Consider the following 13,973-nt stretch of genomic DNA (forward strand, 5'->3'; position numbering starts at 1 on the left):
GGTGTAAATTGGATTAGTAAGTATGCAGATGATGCTAAGATAGGTGGAGCTATGGATAGTGAAGCAGGGTTTCAAAGCTTGAGGGGGGATTTAGGCCAGTCAACCTAAAACCAGTGTGCTGAGGATTTGTTATGTCAATGACCTATTAATAAGTGATTAAACATGGGGCTTTCTTGTCAACCTATAGTGCATTTTTGTAGTAAATGTTTTCTCTCTCTTTACTGAGCAGAGCTTGAATTTATTGCCACAGGTATCAGTGCTGCCATATTTATGGTTTTTAGTCTGCAATGTCGGGAAAATCGCAGAAAAAAATTTACATAATTGCTGCCCACGTGGTCGTTCACACTGGGCACATTTTGCGACTGCAAGTACTCAAGTCCAACAGTCCTGGTGGTCGGACGTGCAGTAGAGTGGATGACCAACAATGAATTTTTCCAATACAATTTACACTGCAGACTTCCACCCAAAAGTTGTAGGGGTCCCGCAGGATACATCGCGGTGCAGGAATTGACTCAAAATTCATGCTCATTCCTTTTTAGACTGCCCGTGTGGTGGCAAAATTCCTTGATTGTGCCGTTACATGCCTGCAGTCAAAAAAACCATAATTGACTGGAATGACGGCAGTTCATATAAATATGCAAAGAGTAATTACTAAGATTTGATGTTTTGAAAACTGAATCTAAGCAATCTTTGAGATTTTAAATATCTGTTGTGTTCAGTTCTGTTCACCTCACTTCTAAGGATGTGGATGCAAACAAGAGGGTGTAGAGGAGATTTACCAGGATGCTGCCAGGACTGGAGAGCATGCCGTATGAGGAGAGGTTTTTTCACCTTGGAGTGATGGAGAATGAAGGGTGACCTGATAGAAATGTCTAAGATGATGAGAGGCAGTGATCATGCAGGTGCCCAAAGGCTTTTTCCCCAGGGCTAAAATGACTAACATGAGGTGGCATAGATTTAAGGTGCTTGAGAGTAAGTGCAAGGGGGATGCAAGAGGTAGGTTTTTCTCCCAGAGAGTGGTAGCTGCGTGGAATATGCTGTCAGCAATGGTGGTGGAGGCAGGTTCAATAGGATATTTTAAAAGACAATTAGATAGATACATGGAACTGAGAAAAATGGAGGATTATATAGTAGGGAAATTCCAGGCAGTTGCAAGAGTAAGTTATTAGGTTGGCACAACACTGGGCCAAAGGGCCTATACCAGTGGTTTTTAACATTTTTCTTTCCACTCACATATCATTTTACGTATTCTCTATGCCATAGGTGCTCTGTGATTAGGAAGGGATTGCTTAAGGAGGTATGTGGGTGGAAAGAAAATGTTTGAAATCCATTGTTTTAATCGTACCTAATTGACTCGTTATGTGCACAGTTTCATAACGCCAAAGGAAATGGGCCAATGACAATTTTTCTCAAGCAAAATATTTCAGTAACAATTGGGTCTACAGCAGTGATTCTCAACCTTCCCTTCCCACTCACGTACCACTTTAAGCAATCCCTTACTAATCACAGACTACCGATGGCACAGGGATTACTTAAAGTGGTATGTGAGTGGAAAGAAAAAGGTTGAGAATCACTGGCTGTAGATTTCTTTATTCTAAACATGTTCTCTGCAGTATGTTCAGAGCAACAGAAGCAGGGGCAATACATAATTGCCTTACTCAGCATGGAACTCAGCTGATAGCATAGCACATTTGCTGAATAATTGGCAAATGAATTTTGATACAATATGTCTGGTGTTGCATTTTATCGGGAACCAATATGCTGTTTGGAAAATAAGAGTTTAAATGGGATAGAAGAACAGAAAAATTAAGGTGCATAGATATACAAATGACTAAACATGGTGATCCAGAGTTGTAACATCCGAAATAAAGGATTATTTTTGTGCTTTTGTGATTAAAATTATGAGTACATCATGAAATAATGCAGTGCCCTCATTCTAATATTATTGAAAAGAATAGAGGCATTGGGGTTTGGAAACATGAGGGAGGATCTTATAGAAACAAAAAAATTATGAAAGGAATTGATAAAATAGATTCAGGTTTCTTCTGGCGATTGAGACGAGAACTAGCGGACAGCCTCAAAATCTAGGGGAGTAGATTTATGACAGATACGTGCAGGTTCTCCCCAGAGAACTAATGAATCTTGAATTCTCTGCCCAATGAAGCCCATTAAATATATTTAAGACACAGATAAATTTTTTGAAATTATTTTTATTTTTACACTGAGTCATATCAATAACAACATCCACAAATGATCATCAACAATATATACATAGTGACATTTTTTCTTTTCCCCCACTTCCTCTCTCCCCTTCCCCACCCTCATCAAAAATCAATAAATTATAAAACACTTAAAACAAAGAAATAACCAAAAAAAAGTTGTATCGTCTACTTTCACATATTTAAATCTTATTGTACTCATAATTATGTTGTTTTACGAGATGGAGGTTTGTGGTTGTCGTTCTCCGACATATTTTATGTCTGGTTCCCAAATTTGTTCAAATAACGTACACTTGTCTTTCAGATTGTATGTAATTTTTTCTAATGGAAGGCACTTATTTATTTCTTTTTACCACTGTTGTATTTTAAGGATTGTTTCCAATTTCCAGGATGTCATAATTCATTTTTTGGCAACTGCTAGCATGATAATAATAAATTTTATTTGGGCTTTGTCTAATTTTAGTCCTAATTTTTTGTCTTATATTATTTAACAGAAATTTTTTTGGATCTTTTGGTATTTTTTGTGATTTTGTTTAATCTTAGGTTTAGATCTTCCCAGAAAGTTTTTACTTTTGAGCATGTCCAAATTGCATGTAATGTTGTCCAATCTCTTTTTTGCCACAAAAACATCCATCCGAAGCTGTTGGGTCCCATTCTTTTAATTTCTGAGCAGTAAAATATAATCTGTGCTGCCAGTTATATTGAATCAGTTATATTGACAGAGATAAATTTTTGAATAGAGAAAGAATACGGCGTTATGGGAAACAGGCGGATAGGTAGAGCTGAGTCTCCATCCAGCCAGATCAGAGCCTGTGAATGAAGAATATTGATGGCTTGGAAGGAAATTGAGTCCACTCTGCAGCAAGTAATAGGTAGATAGACAAAAGGTAAAGGAGAACTTTAAAGTCTTACAAACATTTAAACTTCCATAGAGAAGAATGCATGCTGAAATGACAGGCACATTTATTTGTGTGATTTTTGAATAATTTTACTTATTCATTTACTATTAGGTAACTGAGGCTGCGCATTGGAATTGAGTGTGTTGGATTTTTAAGTTTATTATATTTTTCAGTCCGAGTGTAGATGGATTAGACCTGAGACACAAAAGTGATCAATTCTAATTCTTTTCTCTGCAACAGTTGCTGCTAGAACATCAGGAAGCCATTTCACCAGATCATAATGACCTATTGCATGAGCTCCTGGAAGGATTAGGAAGTGTACCTGACGTTGAAGCTTTAATCGGTGAGTAATTTAAGACTTGGCTACAGAATTGTATTTTATGTGAAGAAATAAACTCAACCAGGATGATTAAAATGACAATTTGCAGTAATTAAAAGTGAAGTAGAAAACAATGCTGATTCAGAGTTTAATTACATCCAAAATGCTTGTACAGGTACACAATCCTTTATCCGAAACCCTTGGAGGACAGTGTGTTCCGAATTTCGGATTTTTCCGGATTTCGGAAAGCCAGATTTAAGCCTACCCGAATTGCGCTGCCTTATCCACCCCCTTCCAGTTGTGCTGACGTCTCTCTCTCTCCTCCCCCCTGCCCACCCGAGTCACGCTGCTGTCTCTCCCCCCCGCCCGCCCGAGTCACGCTGCCGTTTCTTCCCCTGCCCGCTCGAGTCGAGTTGCTGTCTCTCCCCCACCCGCATGAGTTGCACTGCCATCTCTCTTCCCCCCCCCCCACCCACCCGAGTCACGCTGCTGTCTCTCTCTCCCTCTGCTGTACCAGCACGAGGGAAAAAAGGCCATTTTTTTTAAGCTTTCCGGATTTTAGATGTTCAGATATAGGATTGTGTACCTGTAATCCCAAAAAAGTGCTGTTCCATTTAATTATTGCAGAATAGCAATGAAATCTATTTATTTATAAAAAGATATTTGTTCCATTATTTGAATCAAGCAGTAGGACATGAAACTGAAAAATAACAAGGAAATAATCCTTCATTTAATATCAGAATTAACAAATTTGAGTCAAGCAACAAAATTGGATCTAAACACAATCTACTGGAGGAACTCAACAGTTTGAGCATCGTCGGCGAGAGAGAAAGAATGGTCAACGTTTCAGATTAGAGCCCTTCATCTGATCCAAAACATTGAACGTTCTTTTTCTCCTACTGATGCTGCATCTCTTTCTGACTTCCTTTAGCAGATTGTGCATTGTTTGTGCAAAATTGTATAGTCAGATTCAAAACTGGTTTAGTTGAAGGAGTCAAAGGTATTAATGAAGGGTTCCTTTTCGCATTGGAAGCTTATCACCAGTGGTGTACTGCGCCGGTCGGTGTAGGCTCCATTTTTGTTTCTCATCAATACCAACGATTTGGATGATAATGTAGTTAGTATACATGATTAGTAAATTTGCAGGTGACAAGAAATATGGTGGTGGTATGGACAGTGAAGAAGGATACCTAAGCTTAAAGCAGGATCTCCTCATATCTAGTGATCAATGAGCAGTGTTGCTGAGTCTATAGTATGTGATATTAAATATGACACAATTGGCATTTGTACCCAATGGCTTAGAAGTTGTATATCTTTCTGCTGATTAGTTGGTGCTAATGAAGTTCCTCTGCTCTCAGACCATTGGTCAAATTTCACTTCTTCATGATCCACCTAAAGCTCAACACTTGAGCTGGAAGGTAATCAGAGAGGTGATTAGCTACCAAGACTTTTCAATATTAATTGGGCCCATAATATCTGTTGGTAGAGAGGAGCTTCATTTTTTGTCCAAAATCCAACCCACCAAAAAGGTGCCACATATCGGCAAAAGAAGGTTCAGTTGAAATGCTTTCCTATCTCATCTGAATGATAGAGATTAATACCAACAATGTAGCTGGAAGTGGACTGTTTTATGAATTTAAAACTAGTTGTTTAATTTTCTGCCTTTATCCTACAGCCGTCTAGTTAGATTCCTGATTCCTGGTTTTCTGGCACTATTTGGAATCAGTCATATTTGTATTGAATGGTGGGACAGGCTTGAGAGGCCAGATGAGGTACTCCTGCACCCATTTCATTGTATGTCTAGACACCCGATTTGATTCTCTGGGAATTGTTTAAATTAGCCATTGTCAACTTTTTTGGCTGTGCCCCAGGACTTTGCTCAAAGTTTATGGGTCACCTTTCCAGTGAAACAGTTCAAGTTTTGTTTTCTTCCGTACTTCTCTCCTACCGACTACACCAAAACAACCATAAAATATTTATGTTAGATGAGGTGAAAATAAAATGAGACTTTTTCTAAAATGTGCTGTGGCCTCCAGAGAGGTTTTAGGAGCCCCGTTTTGAATGGCTAGTCTAAAGAGCATAATGAATCCAGAGAGCAACTGTTTCTCTATTAAAAGCAAATGCAATTTTTCCTCACAGGGGAAGGGGGCGTTGACACGAATGACCCCAACAAAGAAAATGTCCTTTCTCAACTTGCCAAGACAGAGGTTTCGCTCACCCTGACCAGCAAGGTTGAGTTAAGAGAAGGGGATGACACAGACATGAAAAGTTTGATGATAAAGTAAGTTTTGTCTCATTTAGCAATTTAATTTGTACCATTCTCTGTCACTGAGAGCAGGATTTGTTCCCATTTCCAAATGTAATATCCTCATCGGAAAACAAAATGCTCTTCCATCCTTTGACAGTTGCACATGATCCTTTTAAAGTGGCCATTGCCTTGTGATTACAATGCTGGCTGGCTTTTTTTCATCAACAGTGTCTGAACCACGTACTTAGCATGAGTGCAGCCCACAGATGTGTGTATTTGCATTCTAATTTTAGGTTGAACTTAATTTGCTTTGAAATTAGATGCATTTGTGGTACTACCAATTATTTCGAGGTATAATTCTCACCAAAGCCTTCGACACCGTGAGCAGGAAAGGGCTTTGGCAAATACTAGATGCCCCCCCAAGTTCCTCAACATGGTTATCGAACTGCACGAAAACCAACAAGGTCGGGTCAGATACAGCAGTGAGCTCTCCGAACCCTTCTCCATTGACAACGGCGTGAAGCAAGGCTGCGTCCTCGCACCAACCCTCGTTACTATCTTCTTCAGCATGATGCTGAAACAAGCCATGAAAGATCTCAACAGTGAAGACGCTGTTTACATTCGGTACCGCACGGAATGCAGTCTCTTCAATCTGAGGCGCCTGAAAGCTCACACCAAGACACAAGAGCAACTTGTCCGTGAACTACTCTTTGCAGACGATGCCATTTTAGTTGCCCATTCAGAGCCAGCTCTCCAGCGCATGACGTCCTGTTTTGCGGAAACTGCCAAAATGTTTGGCCTGGAAGTCAGCCTGAAGAAAACTGAGGTCCTCCATCAGCCAGCTCCCCACCATGACTACCAGCCCCCCACATCTCCATCGGGCACACAGAACTCAAAATGGTCAACCAGTTTACCTACCTCGGCTGCACCATTTCATCTGATGCAAGGGTCGACAACGAGATAGACAACAGACTCTCCAAGGCAAATAGCGCCAAGGCAAAAAGACTACACAAAAGAGTCTGGAAAAACAACCACCTGAAGAAACACACAAAGATCAGTGTGTACAGAGCCGTTGTCATACCCACGCTCCTGTTTGGCTCTGAATCATGGGTCCTCTACAGGCATCACCTATGGCTCCTAGAATGCTTCCATCAGCGCTGTCTCCGCTCCATCCTCAACATTCATTGGAGTGACTTCATCACCAACATCGAAGTACTCGAGCTGGCAGAGTCCGCAAGCATCGAATCCATGCTGCTGAAGACCCAACTGCGCTGGGTGGGTCACGTCTCCAGAATGGAGGACCATCGCCTTCCCAAGATTGTGTTATATGGCGAGCTCGCCACTGGCCACTGAGACAGAGGTGCACCAAAGAAGAGGGACAAGGACTGCTTAAAGAAATCTCTTGGTGCCTGCCACATTGACCATCGCCAGTGGGCTGATATCGCCTCCAACCGTGCATCTTGGCGCCTCACAGTTCGGCGAGCAGCCACCTCTTTTGAAGAAGACCGCAAAGCCCACCTCACTGACAAAAGGCAAAGGAGGAAAAACCCAACACCCAACCCCAACCAACCAATTTTCCCTTGCAACCGCTGCAACCGTGCCTGCCTGTCCCGCATCGGACTTGTCAGTCACTAACGAGCCTGCAACAGACGTGGACATTTACCCCTCCATAAATCTTTGTCCGCGAAGCCAAGCTGAAGAAGGAAGAAATAATTCTTGGCCGGTAAATAATTTTGGTGTTGTCTCAGCTTGGTTCATTGGAAATGTTGCTAGAATGTGTGTTTATCAACATTTGTTCCAAGTCAGTCTTTTGTGAGAAGAGGTAGCTGATAGGCTGATGGAAGGGAGCGATATAGTAGTAATATGTTTCTGCCTGTTAGATAATATTTGGCTGTTTGGTGAGTACTGCTTAATTTGGCCCAAATTGTGCTCGATCTTTTCAGTAGTGTTTAATCTACCTTTGACATTTCTGTGCCAAATTCCCAAACGTTTGTGGACTCTTGTAGTGTAGGGTTAATGATAATAGGAACTTTTGTGAAGGCAGCTGGAGCGATGATAATGCTCTTCTTAACATTGTTATTCCAGTTTATTCTGAGAATTATTATTCTATCCTTTATCCCTGATGGGATGAAATCTTCTGAAGCTGCAGATATATTTTAAGAGGGTTAAGATGGTGGAAGCAGCAATGTGGTTTTAATTTGCAACACTGAAATCCCAGCCTCGTGAAGAGGGAGCTGATCAGTATGAGCCAGTAGGGTCTCGTTTTCTCACATCTGAAAAAAGACAAGAAAATCCTGAGCAATGATAGTGGCTAATAATGGAATTTACCTAAGAAGGATATAATTGTGTGGGGTGTCTGGAGGATCCTTCCAATGCAGTCTTTTTTATTGTCTATTAAAACAGTGAAGTAATTTTACTGAATTGCTTTGAAAAGAAACAGATGGGATTAGTAGGTTAATTGGTCAAATTGGTTAATTGGTAGTTGCACAGCATGGACTCATGGGCTGGAAGGGCCTGTTAACCCACTGGATCTCTAAATTTTTTTTAATTCAGAAAAATAGCGACAAAAATAAGTGAGGAAAAGGAGCTAAAAGTTGGTAAAACAAGAATACAAAGCAAAAGAAAAGTGCTCATTTTGGATTTAAAAAAAACAGCCTTGAATGGAGAATAGTTACCAAAAGCTGTTGTACAAAAGGATTTTGGAATCTTTGTGCACAAAACATAGAGGGGACGTAAGTCTGATGAAACATTGCCTTTTAGTTCAAGGGTTTGAAGTTTAAAAGCAGGGAAGTCTTATTGCCACTGTACAAGGCACAAGCGAACAGATGAATATCTGTCTTAATATCCTAATGGAAGAGTGTGGATCATGTGCAGGCAGAAGATATGTTGACTAATTTGACATAATGCTTGGTTAAACATCATGAGCCAAAGTGCTTGTTCCTGTGCTGTTCTATGTAATGTTAGTCCCTATTTTTAAGGAAAGATGGTATTTCACTAGAAACAGTTAACATAACATCATCAGTATGGTACTGGGTACTGCAGGGTTGTCGTCAAAGGAAAAGCTGAATGGGTGTGGGGCTCTGGAATTTAGAAGGAGGCATGATCTTGTCCATTTAATCCTTCGTGGGCTTGAATGGATAAATGTTGCAAAGATGTTTCTTCCAATTAGTATGATCAGAATGAGGAGGCATGTGTCTAAGACAGAGATGAGAAAGAATTTCTTTGAGGATTGAGGGTCTGTGAAACTTTGATGTGTTCATGATTCTTTGCCATGGCAAGGTGCAAGGGTCAGTGCCCTTGTGTACATTTAAGCCCGATGTATATTAATTTCTCATCATTAGGTGATCTGAGTGTGACAGGGAAGGAGCAGGAAAATGGCCTTGATAAATTTTGGTTTTTTTGCCATGGTTCTCCTGAAAGATAGACCAGTTTCAAGGGGATGAATGGCCTAATGCCATTCCCACTTCATGTCATGCATCCAGCAAATTTGCTCCTTATTCATGCAGTGACTTGATTTGGCAATTTTAGGAGATAATATCTGTTGCTACGGCATATCATATTTATATCTGTTGTGAAACCTTGAGCAACAAAATAAAAGAAAAATTGTTGGTGAGCAATTAAAGAGCCAGATGCAACTAACCACCTTAGAGTCACAGTCAAAAAAGAGAAATGCTGGAGGAATGAGCAAAAAGCAGGTAGGAGTCATAAGGCCCTTTCATGCCACTAGGAGGCCGGTTACCAGCGCGGAAGGAAAATGTAAACTTACCTTTCATGGAGTAGCCCTAAAAGGCTTCTCCTACATTGGATTCATGTTGAGTAGCGCCTCATAGTGCCCTCCAGATCCAATGGAGGTAGGGCCAGTAGTGTCTTAACACCACCCGTCATAAATACGCGGCAGAGCAATGGTGGTTTTCCCTACCCATAACCCCCCGCACATCTGGAACTGTTCTGGGGAAACACAGAGCGGTTCCAGCTGCTTGGGAGATTATGGGTAGGGAAGACAACCATTGCTCTGCCATGTTTTGAGCCGCAGAGAGCGGTCCGGTGAGGCTTCGGAGCAGCCGGCGGTGCTGTCAAAGCCTGCACCGGCCACCCCCTGACAGCCTCCATCCTGACAGCACCTGCCTGTCGCCCCTGACCTGTCGGCTCTCGCCGGCTGCTCCCCGCCCTGAGGGAGTCGTTGGGGGGGAGGGGTGAGTGGGTGGGAAAGAGAGAGGAAATGGGTCGCTGGCTGACAGCGTCATCATGATGTCATCAACCCACCCCTAACCAGCCACTTGCAGCGACTGTACATTCATGTGAGGCAACAGAGCGCAGCACTCCACCAGTGATCCTTCCCCGAAAGGGATTGCAATCGGCACCTTGGAGCCGGCCACGGCGCATTCATAGAGATAAGTCTCCCGGTGTGAGGGCAGAGAACCTCCGCCTTTACAGTCAGACTTTTTCATTGCATGAAAGGGCCTATAGTCATAGTTTGAGAAATAAGCTTTTCAGCCCAATTTGCCTGTGTTAATCAAAATGTCACACCTGCATGCCTTTGGCCATATCTATCTAAACTCATCCTATTCATGTCTCCATCCAGTTGTGTGTGTGTCTGTGTGTGTGTGTGTGTGTGCATGCTTGTACATACCCACCTCTGCAAAACATAGCAGCAAGACGTTCAATTTGTGATGCATTTCAACCTCACTTTAGAGATACTTTGTCATGTGACTTTATAGCTGCAGAATAATGGTTCTAACGTTTTTTCTTTCTTTGGCTTGGCTTCGCGGACGAAGATTTATGGAGGGGGTAAAAAGTCCACGTCAGCTGCAGGCTCGTTTGTGGCTGACCAGTCCGATGCGGGACAGGCAGACACGATTGCAGCGGTTGCAAGGGAAAATTGGTTGGTTGGGGTTGGGTGTTGGGTTTTTCCTCCTTTGCCTTTTGTCAGTGAGGTGGGCTCTGCGGTCTTCTTCAAAGGAGGCTGCTGCCCGCCAAACTGTGAGGCGCCAAGATGCACGGTTTGAGGCGTTATCAGCCCACTGGCGGTGGTCAATGTGGCAGGCACCAAGAGATTTCTTTAGGCAGTCCTTGTACCTTTTCTTTGGTGCACCTCTGTCACGGTGGCCAGTGGAGAGCTCGCCATATAATACGATCTTGGGAAGGCGATGGTCCTCCATTCTGGAGACGTGACCCATCCAGCGCAGCTGGATCTTCAGCAGCGTGGACTCGATGCTGTCGACCTCTGCCATCTCGAGTACCTCGACGTTAGGGGTGTCTATGTAATTGTTGTCTGAGACTACAAGAGTAACTGCCTTATCTTCTTTGAAACTTTTCTAGGGGCTTTCACGCCCAGCCTGATAACTCTTTTCAGCAAAGTGAAATAAACGTATGTCAACACTGGTTCAGGAAGTGGCCTCAGGCACCAAACTTTTGTGGTAGTTTGTGGAAGCTTTTCTAAACATGCTTTGTCAATTCTTGGAATGCTTTGAGAGAAAACAAACTGTGAATGATGTTGCTAGGTGCTAATTACTAGTCATTGTACTGGCAGTCTGAAATGTGTTTAGGTCAGATTATAATGACTTAACACATGAGCACTGCTTCTGAACTGTTTTGATAAGGCTCATGATGCATTTCCGTTTTCTCATGACAATGCAGTGTAAATATTTATTTTTAAGCTTCCCTCCCCCCCCCCCCCCCCTCCTGGAAGGTGAGCCCTTTTGTGGCACATGAAATATTTTGTTTCACAGGTAGATGAAACAAGATTTATTCAGTCTCTGAGTACAAAAACCAAAAATGGGTTCTAAGTAGTTACAATTTAACACTGGTGAGTAGCTATAGCCTTTTTTCTGGCAGGCAAATCATCTCATTTGTCTTCAACCCAATGAACATAGAATTTTCCATTTCTAAGTAACCTCATCCCATCCCATTCTACTGTTTTCATTTCTCCTTCACCTGCTCCATTCTCATTTTTCTCTTAGACATTCTCTCCATCTGTCCAACCAGTGCTCTGCTTCCCTACTTGTCTCTCTACCTCTCCCACCTTCTACTCAGTGTCCAATTACGCGTTGGCCCCTCCACCATTTTATGCATTAGGCCCTTTAATGCAATGAAAAAGCCCGACTGTAAAGGCAGAGATTCTCCTCCCTTACATTGGGAGCCTTACCTCTATGAATGCGCTGTGGCCGGCTCCAAGGCGCCAACTGCAATCCCTCTCCAGGAAGGATCATCGGTGGAGCGCTGCACTCCCACTGCCTCACATAAATGTGCAGCCTCTGCAAGCAGCTGACTAGAGATGGGCTGATGACAGCGCAATGGCGCCATCAGCCAGCGACCCATCTCCCCCCTCTCTCTCACCCCTCTCCCTCCATGCCCCCCTCAGGTTAGGGGCAGCTGTTGGGAGCCTGTCAGCATTTGATGTCAGGAGCTCATTATTATTTTTGGGAAATAATGCTTTGTTAGATGATAGATTGAATTAATTGAGGGGGGTAAGACCTGGTCAACGACATCAAAAAGTGAAGGGGAGGGATCCTCCAATCTGGAGAGATAACAGGAAAATTGAGGAACTGTGAGAAACAGAGGTTGATTTTCAGATGGCCTGTATTTTAATCTAGTTTGTATTAATTGAGGGAGTCGCATAAACATGTAATTTATTTAAACAAAATCTGTTTCGATCTGCTTGATCATTTATCATCTTAAACTTCTGTGTAATGTGCAAATGCATTGAAGATGTTGCTGCAGTCTCCCAGGTACATCCAACATAATATATAAATAACCTGTAAAATAATTAACGGAAACGTAACCAAGTTTTTGTTGAATTTCTAGCCTCTGCAAGTTATCTATATACTCAGCAGGTGAAGCCATAATAGAATTAAAGCAAAGGAACTACTACACAGAATTAAAACATGGTGTCTAACATAAAAGATTAAAAACATGATACCATATGTTTTGGAAGTAAATATTTCTGTATACTTGACTTATTTTAATCAGTGCTATTATATTTGTTTTGAAAGGACCAAATGGTTGATTGTGGATGTGATCAGAGCACAACCTGGAGAAACATTAACTGAAATCTTAGAGACGCCAGCCTCTTCACAGCAGGTAATTTTGATACATTTGAGCAATAGCAATCTTAATTCTACTGAAGATTAAGTCATCGTAATCCAGCACGGAATCAGACCCATTGAGCCACATTGACCACCAAGCACCCATTATTATGCTATTCGTACAGAGGCCTATTTTATTCTCCACACATTTCCATAATTTCTGCCCACAATCCAACACTTACCTGCACACTAGCAGCTGGCCATTTAACCTACTAAACCGTATATTTTTGGTATGTTGGAAAACTGTGCACCTCGAGGGTGTCTCAGGGCAAAACTCCAAACTCCATGATTAGAGCACCCGAGGTCAGGATTGAACCCAGGTTGCTGGTACTGTCAGGCAGTGGCTCTGCAAGCTGTTCCAATACATGGCCCAGTAATAAGTGGTGGTGGCACCCAGGATTGAAAAGTTTGCCATTTAATTCATTGTATAAAAATGTCCTTTGTATTGGGATGGCCCTGTATCTCGGTCATTGAAATCCCCTTTCAATTCCTGGATACATTAAAGGTCCCTCTTTGAGGTGATTTCTTCATCAGTTAAAATTTATAATGGCTGGGATTTAATGTGTTTCAATTGTAGGAATAGTTTGAGGAACCATTGTACAGGCATAATTATTAAATGTATTGAATTTAGACATGCAGCACGGTAACAGGTCCTTTCCAGCCCAGGAGCCCGTGCTACCCAATTAACCTACACCCCCTGGTATGTTTTGAACAGTGGGAGGAAACCAGAGCCTCTGGGGAAAACCCACGCAGTCACGGGGAGAGCGTACAACCACCTTACAGACAGCATGGGATCCAATCCTGATTGCTGGTGCTGTGACAGCGATGTGTTCATCACTACACTAACTCGCTGTGCTGCCTTTATCGCATTTACTTTCATACATTGGTATCTGACTGGAATTTATGAAGGGAGATGCACATCACAATGGCCATTTGAGCAATTGAGGGAGAAGGAGAAATAAAAGTGTGGCCGTGAAACCCGAAAATCTGCAGAAGCTGTGATTGTAGTGAAACATAGAAATAACTGTACTGGAGGAACTCAGCAGGTCTCGCAGAATCCATAGGAGGTAAAGATGTATAACCAAAGGTAATGGAGGATATGCGGATGAGGACCAAGTTTATTGTAGTTGAGGGGAAGCCAGGTTTTTTGAAGGAGGATATCTCGCATGATCTGGGATCTAAGACCTCATCCTGGGAGCAGAT

The 13,973-nt window shown here is 42.2% G+C and overlaps 1 protein-coding gene across 6 annotated transcripts in view; it reads left to right on the top strand.

Annotated features, from left to right (window-relative positions):
- Positions 1-13,973, top strand: part of iqgap2 (IQ motif containing GTPase activating protein 2) — a 340,680-nt gene that overhangs the window by 305,903 nt on the left and 20,804 nt on the right. For all 6 annotated transcript variants that reach the window (XM_069937770.1, XM_069937765.1, XM_069937779.1 and 3 more), the window contains 3 exons: positions 3,359-3,461; positions 5,577-5,718; positions 12,678-12,765. In XM_069937770.1, the coding sequence (XP_069793871.1) occupies positions 3,359-3,461; positions 5,577-5,718; positions 12,678-12,765 (333 nt within the window). The remainder of the gene's footprint in view (positions 1-3,358; positions 3,462-5,576; positions 5,719-12,677; positions 12,766-13,973) is intronic.

Source organism: Narcine bancroftii, chromosome 1, assembly GCF_036971445.1.
Source record: "Narcine bancroftii isolate sNarBan1 chromosome 1, sNarBan1.hap1, whole genome shotgun sequence".
Classification (NCBI taxonomy): Eukaryota; Metazoa; Chordata; class Chondrichthyes; order Torpediniformes; family Narcinidae; genus Narcine; species Narcine bancroftii.